This window comes from Phyllostomus discolor, chromosome 5 (genome assembly GCF_004126475.2).
Source record: "Phyllostomus discolor isolate MPI-MPIP mPhyDis1 chromosome 5, mPhyDis1.pri.v3, whole genome shotgun sequence".
Lineage (NCBI taxonomy): Eukaryota > Metazoa > Chordata > Mammalia > Chiroptera > Phyllostomidae > Phyllostomus > Phyllostomus discolor.
Window position 1 is genome coordinate 69,964,699 of NC_040907.2, and position 15,739 is coordinate 69,980,437.

A 15,739-nucleotide genomic window follows, 5' to 3' on the forward strand; every position below is an offset into this window, starting at 1 on the left:
TGTAAGGACTTCCATCTACATTAATGGCAGGCTAAGTAATTATGAATCAACCCTCCTGCTGAAATGCAACTAAAATAGCTAAATGAAATGCAGAAAGTATCTTTTATAAATCATCAAAGAACTAATAAGATATTTATCTAGAAGAGGGCTTAAAACCAAAGGGATAAACACACACAAAATATTTATAAAAACTGATCACAAAGTGGACCATAAACCAAATCTCAACAAATTTCAAAAGACTGCAATCCTACAGAAAATGTTATCTGATCACAAAGCAACTATATCAAATAATAAGAACAATAAGAAAAACAAAAAGCTAGAAAAGATAACTTAAAAAATCATCATACATACAAAATTAAGAATTACAGTTGCAAAAAAAATCCATAGATAAAAAAAGAAATCACACTGGAAATTAGAAAATATAACAAACTGATTGATAATAAGAATACTGCAACTCAAACCTAATAAAAATTCTTAGCCTAAAACAAATATATACTGTTCTTGTATTTTACATACATATTTATTTCCTGTAAATATATGGTATGTGTATTCCTATAAATTCTTGAATTCTGTAAAACTGCACACTAAATATAACAGGGCTTATGAAAAAAATTATTGAAGCAAAAAACTAAAAATCCATAGAACCTTCTTCTAAAAAGAACACTAACCTAAATAATAATCCTAATAAAAATACCAACATGGTTAAAAAGGTATGTTAAATTCCTCATAAAACTACACATACATAGTTAAAACAAAACATGTTGTGGGTTTTTTTTAAAGTAGCTGGATCATGTAGGGTATGTAGGGTGTAATAAGAGACTGCTGAGTATAAACACAAAGGACAAAATGTCCAAAGAATCAGCATTGCATAATAGATACTTTCAAGGCAAAAATACATGGCCAACCTAGGCCCAGAGGAGGATTGGGTAAAAAGGCATCTATACAGAATTGTATTCCTCTGAGAATTCAGCTATGTTCAGCTATATTTGTATTTTATGTTAAATTTCTAGAATAATGAAGTCAATATTATACTCCAAAAAACTTCTAATCATGAGTGCTAAAAACTATTAAAACATTGTTTCTCTCTTCTATTATACTCTAAGTAGAATAAAAGAGGGAGCATAAGTAACCATCCAGATAATCAATGTTTGAATAATTTAGAACTGGTGAAAGGATACCTACAAATTATTACAGGTTTGAAACAACCCAAAGATTTGAGCATTTTACTCATCTGCTAAAAGTCACCAGAATCAGTGAAGACAAAGTCTATGCCTGTCAAAAAGAAGCTCTAGTTTTGCCTATTGAGTATGATGTTGGTTGTAGGTCTCTCATATATGGCCTTTACTACATTAAGCTATGCTCCCTCTACTCCCACTTTGCTGAGTGTTTTTTATCATAAATGGGTGCTGTACCTTATCAAGTGCTTTTTATACATCTATTGATATGATCATGTGACTTTTGTCTTTCCTTTTATGTGATGTATTACATTTATTGATTTGTGAATATTGTACCATCCTTGCATATCTGGGATGAATCCCACTTGATTATGGTGTATGATCCTTTTAATGTATTCCTGGGTCTGGTTTGCCAATATTTTGTTGAGGATTTTAGTGTCTATGTTCATCAGCTTTCATTAGCAATATTGGCCTTTAGTTAAGAAAACTAAAATATTATTAGAATGTTGAGTCTATCTGGTTTTGAGATAAGGATGATGCTGGCTTCATAAAAAGAGTTTGAGAGTCTTCCCTCTTCTTGGATTTTTTTGGGAATAGTCTGTGAAGGACAGGGGTTAGCTCTTCCTTAAATGTTTTGTAAAATTCTCCTGTGAAACCATTCAGTCCAAGACTGTTGTGTGCTGGGAGTTTTTTGATTTCTGCTTCAATTTCACCAGCTGTTATTAGTCTGTTCAGGCTTTCTGTTTCTTCTTCATCCAGTTTTGGAAGATTATAGTTTTCTAGAAATTTGTCCATTTCACCCAGGTTTTCAAATTTCTTGTCATATAGTTGTTTGTAGTAATTTCTTACAATCCTTTGTATTTCTGTGGTGTCAGTTGTAATCTCTGCTCTTTCATTTCTGTGTTTATTTGGGTCCTCTCTTTTTTATCTTGATGAGTCTGCTTAAGGGTTTGTTGATTTTGTTTATCTTTTCAGAGAACCAGCTCCTAGATTTATTGATCCTTGAACTGTTCTTTTAGATTCTACATTGTTTAATTCTACTCTGATGTTGGTTATTTCCTTCCTTCTACTCACCCTGGGCTTTTTTGTTGTTCTTCCAGCTCTTGTAGATGTAGGATTAGGCTGTTTATCTAAAATGTTTCTATATTTTTTAGGTAGGCCTGTATTGCTATGAAATTCCTTCTCAGGACTGCTTTTGCTGTGTCCCATAAGTTTTGGACTGTTGTGTGTTCATTTTCATTTGTTTCCAGGAACTTTTTAATTTCTTCCTTCATCTCATTATTAACCCATTCATTGTTTAACAGCATGCTTTCAAACTCCATGAATTTGAGCATTTTTGAGTTGATATGTCCTCTAGAGCAAGGGACATAAAGGAAAAAATAAACAAATGGGACTTCATCAAAATAAAAAGCTTCTGCATGGCTAAAGAAAACATCAGCAAAGTGAAAAGGGAACCTACTTTATGGGAAAATATATTTGCCAATGATATTTCAGACAAGGGCTTGATCTCCAAAATATATAAAGAACTCACATGATTCCATTCCAGGAAGACAAACAACCCAATTAAAAAATGGGCAAACAACCTGAACAGACACTTCTCCAAGGAGGATATACAGAGGGCCTAGAGGCAACCATCAGAGAGATGCAAATTAAAACCACAATGAGATACCACTTCACACTGATCAGAATGGCCACCATAAACAAATCAACAAACAATAAGTGCTGGCAAGGTGGCAGAGAAAAGGGAACCCTACTACATTGTTGGTGGGAATGCAGATTGATGCAGCAACTGTGGAAAACAGTTTGGAATTTCTTCAGAAAACTGAAAATGGAAATGCCTTTTAACCCGGCAATTCCACTGCTGGGATTATACCCTAAGAATCCTGAAACACCAGTTCAAAAGAACCCACACACCGCAATGCTCATAGCAGCATTATTTACAATAGCCAAGTATGGGAAGCAACCTAAGTGCCCATTAGTAAATGAATGGATCAAAAACACAATAGAATACTACGCAGAAGAAAGAAAGAAGGAGCTTCTATCCTTTGCAACAGCATGGATGGATCTGGAGAGCATTGTACTAAGTGAAATAAGCCAGGTGGTGAAAGACAAACACCATATGATCTCACCTATAAGTGGAACCTAATCAACAAAATAAATAAGCAAGCAAAATATAACCAGATACATGTAAATAAAGAACAAATTGACTGCAACCAGAGGTGAGGGGAGAGGGATAAAGGGGGGAAAAGGGGAAGGGTCATCAAGGAACATGTATAAAGGATACATGGACAAAGCCAAAGGGGAGGGTAGTATTGAGGGTGGGAGGTGGGGATGGATGGGGGGGCAGTATTCTGTGGGGGGGAATGGAGACAACTGTACTTGAACAACAATTAAAAATAAAAATAATAAAAATTGGTAAATAAAATAAATAAATATATTGTATTTTAAAAAGAAGCTCTATAATTTTATAAATAGGATTCTTATATAAGTTTATCATGTTAATGATGATTCCCTGTTGAGAATGAGATCACAATTTAACTTTACCATCATCTAAATTTAATACAACAAAATTTCTTATTTAGTATTAAGTTAAACAATTGTTAAATTTAGTAGTAATGATGGAAAAATTACCAGTTGGTTTGAAATTAACACCTTCATCCATTGTTATCAAGTCCAGAGATGATAAATCGTTCAGATTCTTTAGACATAATTCTGTCCAATTGTAGAAAACACATTTTTATTTTAGTAAAATAAGAAAGCAGCACAAAATAGAATTTATTTTTAAATATGCTAAAGTTATGTTTCTGTACTTTAGTGGAAAGAACTGTAATTCCTATTTAAGCAGTAAGAAAAAAGCTCATTTAAATAAAAGCTGAGTGATATGCTAAAAATATTTTCTAACAGTAACAATAATACAAATAATAAAAACAACACTCAGTAAGCAATAAAATAGCATTTATAACTTCAAGCTTTTAAAATAATATTTTATTACCTCATTTAATCCTCAAAATAACACAATAAGATAGGCAGTATTAATATTACTTCATGTACAAGTCAGGAAACTAAACACTAGAGGCTAAGTAACTTTCTCTAGGTCTAAGTAACCACTTTGTTATATGACTTTCAATAAGAGTGATTTCCTTTTTTTTTCACTTTTATCAAAGATATATACACACAAAGTATAGAGTCAAATAGTTCTAAAAGAATTGTTCTAAAAAACACCAGTCTTTCCCCTTTTCTGGGTTTGCCACTCTTTTGAAGCAACCACTTATGACTATTTTAGCTGATGCTTTTGGTTCTTACAGCAGCACATCTGGAAATGCCACTATTTACTGCTTGGAAGGAACCTCTGAAAAGGAAGCAATGCAAGTCACTCTCTGACTGACGGGGATCAGAGCAATTAGTGTAGCCTGCTGGTTTGAGTGCTCTCTCTGTCCCATGCTATGGAAACAGTTCACAGCAGGGTGGGATTACCACAACCTGTTCAAACTGAAGTAGAGTAGCAACTCACAAAAACATAGCCTGGAGAAGGCAAGGTCCTTTAGGAAATACTTTGGTTTAAGAACATTGCTTAGGCAGCTTGATAGTTTTAATTGTTTTGTTAAGTAGGGCTTTTGAAGTTTTTGCTAATTTTTTATTACCCACTATTAACTTAACATTCGGTAAATTAATCAGCCAAAGAAGAATGTCTATTATATGATGAGCATTATTCTACGCTTTAGGTTTATAGTAGTAAGAGACAAGTTTCCTTCAGAGCTTTCTATTGAATAAAGCAATCAATACATAAATATAAATAATATAGTTTCAGGTACTGAAAAGTACTATGAAGGAAAATAAAGCTGAGAAAGGACCTAGAGAATGATGGTTTTTTAGTTTTTAACTAAAGTTTATGTGTATTTCTGACATAAAGCTATGTAATTTCTGATATAAATGATACAGTCATCCTAAATTTCAACATACATAAATACATCAGCTTTCCCAAGAAACATGAAAATACCATTACCAATATAGAAATCATTTTGCCTTCCTCTCTGTAAAGGTTGGTTTAAATAAAGTAGTCCAGGAGAGCCTCTGTGAGAAGCTGATATTTGAACAAAGACCTGAATGAAATGAAGGTGCAGGCCATGTAAAATTTGTGAGAAGAATTCCAAGAATAAGGAACGGATAGTACAAAAGCCTGAAGCGGAAACAAGCTTCATGTATATAAGACATGGCTATATATACATGACTATAACAGCCAAGAGAGCCAACTGGACTGGGAAAGAGAATAGAATAAAAAAGAGGAAAGTGACAAAAGATGAAGTCAATGAAATATGCAGGGAGATACCAACTAGGACTTTGTGGGCTCTGGTGAAAGTTTGGATTTTATTCTAAAAGTGATGGGGAGCTACTGGAGGATATTGAGCAAGGAAGCATGTTCTACACTAAGGATCCTTTCTAAGAGATTTAAGGCAGGCCTCCAAGGACACTAAAATATTATATTCAGTTCAACTATATAATAAATTGGTCTATTATTTAGAGGCAAAACTTAGCTACCCTATAATGACTAGTGATAAGGCAAATATAAATTGTGATTCTGCCAATTTAACAAAAGTTAAATCATTATAGTTATCAGAACATAGCAAGATATCTCTTGGGACAGTCTGGTTTCTTGTGTGTATTTTATCACAATGATCAATATATGCTTTAAAAACTCAATTACAAAATTGGCCATTAAAGAGAGGATAATACAACTATTTTATAGGTGTTTCTCAACAGCAGTGTTATAAATTTATGCTATTGCTTATCACATCTTTCAACAATATACTTATGCTTAAAGCGATGCAATTTTACTGTTTCATCCTTATTTCTGCATTTTTATTTGCCATATGTGTGTATCCAAGTAGAGAATAAATTAAAATTGACTAAATAGTTTTAGTAGATCTAGCATTTTTTTCTTTTACTGGAAGAGAGTCACAATACAAAGAAGAGGTAGCCATTTTTAATACTAATAAATTCTCAACAATCTTTTGTTATTTTAAAAGATAGTTAATGAAATACTGAGTGACAAACTGAAAAATAAAGCTGGTATTTAATAGGAGCACATCATTAGTACAAATTAGGATAAGAAGCCCATAACCAAGCTAGGCTTATATTTCAATAAAAAATAAACTAGAAAAGAAAAATAAAGAGTTGTGTCTATATGTAATATTTTCAAAGACCAGAGTCATTTTTAAAATAAAAACAAATAAACAAGGTTAACATATTATACAAAGGAAAATATTCTGATAGAATTAATAAATAGATTAATTCAGAAAAAAAGTGTATACGCCAAGCTTTATTTTGGTGTGAAAAAAAAGTAGTTCATGTATTTTTTTCTTTGAACAACAGGTTACTTTAAAAAAATAATTCATGAGAAAAAAATAGTAAAAATAATTTACAAAGAGCATTCTCACTTTCATAATACCTGACCTTTTTCATTAAAATGAATAGAATATAGTTTTTTTAAGAAGTACATCTAACCTTGTAATTTTGCTTCAATTCCATCTTTGTTCAAACCAGATGCAAAACCTGTATAAGTTATAAAAATTTATGAAAAATAAAATAGAACTGAATTCATCTTTATAGGCTCAGTTTATACTCTAGTTAGTCTAACTAAATATTAAATAAAAAATAGTTTATGGGTTAAAGCAAGGCTTAAACATCTACAGAAAATAACCACTGTGTTGAAATTTTTCCAATACCAAATGGCTTATCCTTTCCTTATTTAATTGTATAACAGATACCAGGAATACTCTATATACTATTTTTCCTTAGAAATCTGAATATTTTGAACCTGTGTCCATTAGAATGGTATTGCAACAAGTCGAGTTTTAATTTGATATATAGCAATCTCAATTATGTTTATTTTATAATCTGTACCACATGAAAGAACCCTCTAGAAGCAACAAAACTAGGTATGTGTTAGTTTTAGAAGCAGAATGAAAATTCCAGCAGAAACAGTAGTACTATATACTTTGATTTCAACACCAGTTCAAATAAAATTCAAGAATTTTTAAAAATTATTTTAAATAACTTTAGGCATTTTTGTTATTTTTAATTTGAGTTAATTTTTTCCCAAAACACCTATTTTTAGTGGTGCTGATTTCACAGACTAGATGTGAAATAATTAAGATGTCTCACTTTTGTCTATTCTTGCCTCTAAATGTATTTATGATTATTGTTGCTTTTGTTTCTGTTATCTATCAGTTTCTATAATCTATTTTGTGACCTATAAAAGTAAGTTTAGTTCCAACTGGCTTTAAAAAATTATGACTTTTCTAAATAAAATAACAAACCATAATGAGATGGATTTTTCAGGGCTCTGATATAAAGCAAAGTTGATCGTATCCATTCCAAAGCAATATTTACATCTGTGATGGTATGCAATACTATTTCTGCATTTAAATGCTCAATAAGATGTCTGTGCAAACTAATGGGAAAAAAATCTTTGCATTAGTAATAGGTATTTTAATGCAATAGGTCTTACTGTTTTAAACTTCAATGATATTTAAAATAATTCAATAATATAATTGAATAATATACTCATTGCTACTTTAATAATTCATTAAGGTAAACTAATTTTCAAAAATATAAGAGAAAACCATTATGTCAGTTCAACTTTTAAAAATAATACAGATCTCTCTCCATTCTATGAGTCTAGAAAACATTATTGCTTTAAAAAGAAGTGGGGAATGACAACAAATAACAAATGTTGACAGGGATATGGAGAAAAGGGAACACTTGTACACTATTCGTGGAATTGTAAATTAGTGCAGCCACTATGGAAAACAATGTGAAAACTCCTCACTACCATATGATCCACAAATTCCACTTCTGGGTATTTATCTGAAGTAAACAAAATCTCTAATTTGAAAATATATGTGCACCTCTATGTTTATAATAGCCAAGATATGGAAGCAACCTAGGTGTCCGTCCATAGATTAAATGGATAAAGAAAATGTGGTACAACACATATAGAATGGAATACTACTCAGCCATATAGAATGAAACCTTGCTGTTTGCAACAACATAGATGGATCTAGAGAGCAGTACACTAAGTGACGTAAGTCAAACGGAGAAAAACAAATATTTTACTATTTCACTTATATGTAGAATCAAAAGATAAGACAAACAAAATGAAACAAAAAGAAACTCACAGATACAGAGAACAAATTAATGGTTGCCAGCTGGGTGGAGGTGGGGGGTTGGACAGAAAGGGGGAAGGGAATTAAGAAGTACAAATTTCCAGTAATACAATAAGTCATAGGGATATAATGTATAGCATAGGGAATGGAGTCAATAACATGGTAATAACTATGTACAGTGATAGATGATTACTAGACTTACTGTGGTAATCACTTGGTAAGGCACATAAATGCTAAATTACTGTTGTACACCTGAAACTAATATAATATGGTATATTGTATAGCAACTATAATTAAAAATAAATTTAAAAAATAAATAAAAATCTTTTTAAAAAGGTGGAGCGATAGGGAATTAATTATATCCTATTTCCTCCAAGACTATTACAATCAAATACTTAACTAAAAGGTCTCAGCTTGCCTGTCTCTATATATTAAACAAAATGTTAAGATATAAAGAGCTGTGAAAATTATATTCCTCTTCTTATGACTAATTTGTACTTTTATAACAAGGACACATGCTACTGCATGCTAAGAAACAATGCTGAATAAAAATATCATATTGTTTTTTAACTATTAAATTTCTTTCTAAAAGAAATTTCTAAATTTCTAAAAAGACACAAACTTTCTAATTAAGATTACAGACAAGTTTTAAACACATAGCCTTAGAAAAGCCCCTACCAAATTTCCTTTTAATACATATCATAGGCTACATTAACAATATGTTTTTTGGAACATTTTTGGTATTACCTGCTTTCTACAGTGTCACTACAAGCTAACATCTGAATATACTTCTCTTTTGTACTTAACCGAGTCATAATAACTGCAGTAGCTGTAGTGTCAAACTGGGGGGGGAAAAGATACACATACACACAAAGAGAGAAATTTAGTAAACATGAGCACATGCTGATACCAGTCCTCTTCAATGCTCAAGACTTTGATTTTATATTAAACAGTCCCCTGTCTTAAATAACAGGTCAAAAAGGCCTTAAAAATGCTTCTGAATTTGAATGTTAATTGAAAATTTAATTTAAAAATCTTCCAAGAGTATAGATGTAAAAACACCACTTTGGTTTCACTGTAACATACTTTTGGCAGTGGTGAAATCAAAACAATCTTGGGTAACTGTATAGAAGTTATAATATTTGATGTAGTTTACATATAACCTACTTTATCCTACAAAAATTATAGATTTGTTTAAAACAATATTTTGACATTCTTAGAAAAGATATTCTTCCTAAATGTTTCCTTAGAACCTATATGAATGACTTCTTTACTCAAGTATTTGTCAGAGTAGGATGTTTTGTTATGTGTATGAGTTGACTTTTTATTGTCACAATACCTGGGGGCCACTAATGGCATTTTGTGCTAGGATCCAGGGATGCTACATATTCTGCAGTGCATGACAGTCCTACACAATGAAAAACTGTCCCACACAAAAATGCCAAAGTATCTCCAGTCAGAATAAAAAAACAAAACAAAACAAAAAAAACCCCCTCAAAACCAAGAAAACCTTTAACAGTATACATATTCATAAACCCAAACATTCAGCAACCAACCACTGACTGGAGGGAGTGTCTTTTTTGGTGAGACTTGTTTTACTCCTATTCTTTCATTAAAGCAGATTTTCTCAGTGACATTTATTTTTAAACCTAATCCAAACATGAAAACTTAATCTTTTGTTTAACAAAAAATACACACACAAAAGATTTTTGCTTTTTACTTTGTCTTTAAAATGTTACAAAAAGTAAAATACTGTGACTTACTTGAGGTCGGCCAGCTCTCCCAATCATTTGTAGAACATCTGTTTCACTGTACTCTTCAAACATCCCTCCAGCATAATGCATTGTAGATTTTATAATTACTAAGTGAGCAGGCAAATTTACTCCCATAGCTAAAGTACTGGTAGTAACTGCATCAGATTAAGGAATGTTACTTTGAAGACATATAATTTTAATGCTTCAGGTAGACATTTTCTTATAAAAGATATATTTTTATAAACAAAATAGAATCTTGTATAGGGAATTTATTTAAAATGAAGAAAACATTACAATATAAAATTATGCATCTTTTGAAATTATTAAATTCTTATTTTTTGTTTAAGTTGCACTATGCTCGATAACATGATAAAGAACTAAAATGGCAACAAGTTTACTATAGCATGTATATGCAGGAACACTTATATAACATTGGACTTGAAAAAGCATAAACAAGTCAATGCTTGAGTGTTTTCTTTTATTCCCTTGAAAATAATTTTCCAAAATATCTTATAATACCCACAAAAATATATTTTACTTACAAAGAGCTGGTAGATCTCCAACAGTAAAAGCTCCTTCAACTACTTTTCTATCTGACAGCTCCATACCAGCATGATGATAAGCAACGCCATGTATTAAGAAATCTACAATGGAAATATGTCATGTTATATACTGTTAATATTTCATCAGCAATTGACACTTTTTAACTATAGCTGAAATACTATTCAACAGTTACCTCTAAACCTACCTCTCAGTTTTGAATCTCTTAAGGAATACGTATACTTCTGTAACCTATTTAAAAATACCATAAAATTATTGAGTTATTCCCATGAATATCAAAAACCTCTTAGCTTATTATTTTGAATCTTAAAGATATAAAAATATTTTCATACTATCTTTATTTGAAAACCATCTTTAAGAAGTAGAGAAAAATCTAATCTTCATACTCAAAAGTCCCTAATTTTCCAACTTAGCAAAAAAAATAAAATAACCTAATTTAAAAATGGGCAAAGGACCTGAATAGAAATTTAAAAAAAAGACAAACAAATGGCCAAAATACATGAAAAGGTGCTCAACATCACTAATCATCAGGGAAATGCAAACCAAAACCATAATTAGATTACACCTCATACCTGTTAGAGTGGCTATTATCAAATAGGTAAGATAATAAGTGCTGGCGAAGATGTGGAGAAAAGGGAGCCCTGTGCATTGTTGGTGGGAATATAAACTGGTACAACCAGTATGTAATACAGCATGGAGTTTCCTCTAAAACTTACAAATAGACCCAGCAATCCCACTTCTGGGTTATATCCAAATGATGCACAATCAGTATCTCAGAGGTATCTGTACCCCTATATTCATTGCAGCATTATTTCACAATAGCTGAGTATGGAAACAACCCTAAGTGTCCACTGACAGATGAATGGATAAAGAACATGTGATACATATACATGACATGGAATATTATTCAGCCTTAGAAAAGAAGGAAATTCTGCTTTTTGCAACAACATGGATGAACCTGGAGGGCATTATGCTAAGTGAAATTGGTCAAAAAGAGGACACAAATACTGCATGGTATCACTTACATGTGGAATTACAAAAAGAAAAAGAAAGTTGAACTCATACAAATAGAATAAAAAAGTGGTTTCCAGGGGCTGGGAAGTGGGAGAAAATTCAGAGAGGTAGGTAAAATGATACAAACTTAAAAAAAAAAAAAAGAAGTCCCTGATTTATCAGCTGTAACAGTGAAAGTTCACTTTTTTTTTAAAAGATTTTATTTATTTATTTTTAGAGAGGGAATGGAGGGAGAAAGAGAGAGAGAGAGAAACATCAATGTGTGGTTGCTGGAGGTCATGGCCTGCAACCCAGGCATGTACCCTGACTGGGAATCGAACCTGCGACACTTTGGTTCGCAGCCTGCACTCAATCCACTGAGCTATTACAGCCAGAGGAAAGTTCACTTTTAAATAAGGAATTTGAAACACCCACTTTCCACAGGAGAAAACATTATAAATGGTGATTATGTTCATGGGTCAAAATATAAGCCTACTCCTATAATCTGCCTGAAAAATACTTACAGGAATAACAACTTTTAAACCTCTACTGTAAAACTAGTAAGTAAATAAAAAAGATGGAAATATGAAATAGTGGTTTATTGTGGTCTGAGATATGGCACTTAAACTAAGTTAGAAAAGGAAGAGATTTTCTTGACAATTTGAAAAGGAATTCTGGGTACTTTTGAAGACTTTTTAGGTTGGTAGGGTTGGTTCTTAATTATGTCTAAGAACTTCCAAATTTGTGGTTTTCTATTTCCTTGTTGCAGATATGATACTAGCAGGCATTTTTAAATATAACATTCACAACTTTTTAAAAGGATTCATAATGTAATAAACAGAGGAGAAGGAAAAGGGCATGTTAGTATTAAGTACAAACTATGTGTGACACACTGTTAGGTGTCTTAGATATACTGTCTTATCTGATTCTCACATTAATGTGGTGAGATAGACAGGTGATTCCCATGTATCCAACCCTGATTAAGCAACTGAAGCTGAGAGAAGTGAAGTGATATGCCCAATACACTAGTAAAGTGTATTACAGTAGTACATGGCCAGTAAAGTGGCAGCACTGCCATTCAAATCTGGGTCTTTAACTTCATGCTGTTTCTAATACCAGCATTTTATTCCTGAAAAAAACAGGAATTAAAAAATTAGGATAAAGAAAAAAGGGCAAAGAGTGAAGGAAGAAGGGAATTGAAGGAGAGAGAAACTATCCTTAAACAACTAGGAAAGAGTAAGAATGAGAAAAGGAATTATGACTCATGTTTCTGTGTGAAAAAAAACATTATCTGGAACAAAATTAACTAATTTGTCTGCAGCAGAGAACAGGATAATAGGGAAAGGATGGAATGGATATTAGTTTTGTGGTTTTTAAAAGATTTTATTTATTTATTTTTAGACAGAGGGGAAGGGAGAGAGGGAGAGAAACATCAGTATATGGTTTCTTCTTGCATGCTCCCCACTGGGGACCTGGCCTGGTCAGCAATCCAGGCATGTGCCCTGACTGGGAATCGAACCAGCCACCCTTTGGTTCACAGGCCTGTGCTCAATCCACAGAGCCACACCAGCCAGGGATGGATATTAGTTTTAAGGGTACTTATATGTTACCTATTTCAGTTCCTCACATAAATAGGTTTAGCTAAAAAATGCTAATTACTTATTAAATATTTACCTTGGGGGGCCATATAGTTATCTCTGTGAATGATGCCAACATCGCACAAGAATTCTGTAAGTTTTTTAAACTGATTTAAAAGTTAATTTATGAGCAAGAAAATAAGTCTCATTTAACAGCTACATCTGTTTCTGACTAAACATCACATAGCCCAACTTGATCAACTGGCTTAACTCACACAACAAACAGAAGGTTCCAAACTCATAGCTACTTATAGCCTATTTACTTTATACCTATACTTTTCTAAAAATTACAGTTTTTCCTTTACTCTATTACTAGTTTTATAATGAACTGGTAAACTTGTTTTTGAGCCTCTATTTTTGTTAAAAACATTGAGAAAATTGATAATCAAGAATGTTATAAAACCAAGTGTAGCTGGTATAAAAACTATCAATTATGACTTCATTACAGATAAGGTTTTTACCAGCAAAATGACCTAATTGATGCATACATTCTTCCAATATGTTTGATCTGTGACCACAAATAGCCAAAGAGTATTCTGACTAAAACTAAAGGCTCAGGAGACATTCTCACAATGAATAAACTACCAATTAGCTTCCTGAAGTTAACCACATATTTTAATACAGAGAAATATTTTATTATTTAAATGCACAATACAAGATAAAAAATGTTTAATAAAACCCTAAAGAGGCCAGAGCCCAAAAATGTGGGGCACATTAGACAGATTTGGAAACCTTTGTAATAAAATGTGGGGCTTGATGGACAAAAAGAAGCCTTGTGGGAGTTGCTAGAATGTGACTAGTTAAATGGGAACTGACATAAGCAGTAGTCTCTCTTCCTACTTGATCCCAACTCAAAATGGTGTTCCATTCCATTTCACTAATGCTTTTCTCAGGGAATGAAGCAAAAGCAGAACATATAAATGAGATTCTCTTCAACTGTTTATTGTTCCTAGTAAAGACTGGCTGTGATATTTGATAAATATTCTTTGGAGTATAAAACAAAGAGGGGGATAGAAAGAAATCTATGGTATTATTATGCAGGTAGCACTAATTTCACTTTTTCCCTTTCTGTCTGCCTCTCATATGCCATCTACTTTTTGGCTGTGAGCAATTTGTTGGTTTCTCTCACTCTCTCTGGTGCTTTACTGTATCTTATGCTTAATCATGCTTGACTGATATTTGTAATAAAAGCACTACTCTACATGCTTCAAATCCTAAAGATTTTTTTCATGTGGCAGTAACTAAGGGGATCAAATTAAACCCTTCACGTGGAAGTAAATTATGAAAACAGTATATAGAGTATGAATAAATGGCTACATAGGTAATTCTGTATTAGACAAGATAGTCAGAGAACCATCTTTTTAATGAATAGAAGGACAAAGAATGTCAGAAACGTACAGAGATGTCTTCTAGGCTTGATAAATATCTTTGGTTGACAAAGTGACCAGAGGTGGGGGCCACAGGATAGACTAGTCCAAAGTGCAGTAAAGCACATCCCCCCTATACAAAATTAGTTAGAAAATCAATATTTGCTCATATATACATTTAATCATCCAATCCAATTTTAGTCTGAGGCCTACAACTAAACATGTTTATTGAGTCCCAAGAGTTGTTATTAATTATAGCAATATGCTAATATTAATTAAGTAGTAACCATTTGCTGGCACTCTGGTGAGAACTTATGATCATATGATGATCATAAGTCCTCCTTTCCTCAATAAGTTTATAACCCAATGAATAGAACAGATATTAAAATAACAATTAAACAACTATAGCAAGTGCTATAAAATAAAAAGTACAAGTATCTATACAAAGTAAATAAAGGGAAACTGAAAATCATTGAACACTTCCTGAGAAACTGACATTAAAGGTAAAATTTTAAGGATGAGTAAGAGTTAGGTAAAAAGCAAACAAACAACAACAACAACGACAACAACAAAAAAAACATTTGAGGCAAAGAAAACAATGTAGGAAAGCCCTGTCTGTATAGGGCTTTCAGTTTGGTGCATTTATAGAACAGAGAGTCCAATATAGCTTGAGTATAGTGAGTAATGAGGGAGCATGGTCATGAGGAGTCTGGAGAATTATTAGCCAGACACCACATTACACAGGGTAATGCAGGCTATATTAAGGATTTAGGATTTTATCCTGAAGAGAATAAGAAACTATTAGAAAGTTTTAAGCAGGACACTGATATACGTAGATTTCTCATTTCAAACAATCACTCTGCTATGTAGATAATAGACTAAAGTAGAAAGAGTGTGTGTGTGTGGCCAACAGATAAAAGGCAAGAGATTAATAGTGACTTGAACTAGGGAGGTGGCAGGTGCTAATGGAGACAAAATAATTGACATATATTTAGAAGTAAGAATAAATAGGACTTAGTAATTGACTGCCTATGGGAAGGAAAGTGAGGAAGAAGTCAATGATAGATTTCTACTGTAAATAACTAG

General features: G+C 32.3%; 1 protein-coding gene across 1 annotated transcript in view; it reads right to left on the reverse strand.

Moving 5' to 3' along the window:
• Positions 1–15,739, reverse strand: part of HFM1 (helicase for meiosis 1) — a 91,949-nt gene that overhangs the window by 48,063 nt on the left and 28,147 nt on the right. The window contains exons 13-19 of the mRNA XM_028513628.2: positions 10,844–10,887; positions 10,638–10,739; positions 10,105–10,250; positions 9,089–9,183; positions 7,493–7,626; positions 6,678–6,725; positions 3,807–3,887 (exon numbers count right to left, since the gene is read on the reverse strand). Of these exons, the coding sequence (XP_028369429.1) occupies positions 3,807–3,887; positions 6,678–6,725; positions 7,493–7,626; positions 9,089–9,183; positions 10,105–10,250; positions 10,638–10,739; positions 10,844–10,887 (650 nt within the window). The remainder of the gene's footprint in view (positions 1–3,806; positions 3,888–6,677; positions 6,726–7,492; positions 7,627–9,088; positions 9,184–10,104; positions 10,251–10,637; positions 10,740–10,843; positions 10,888–15,739) is intronic.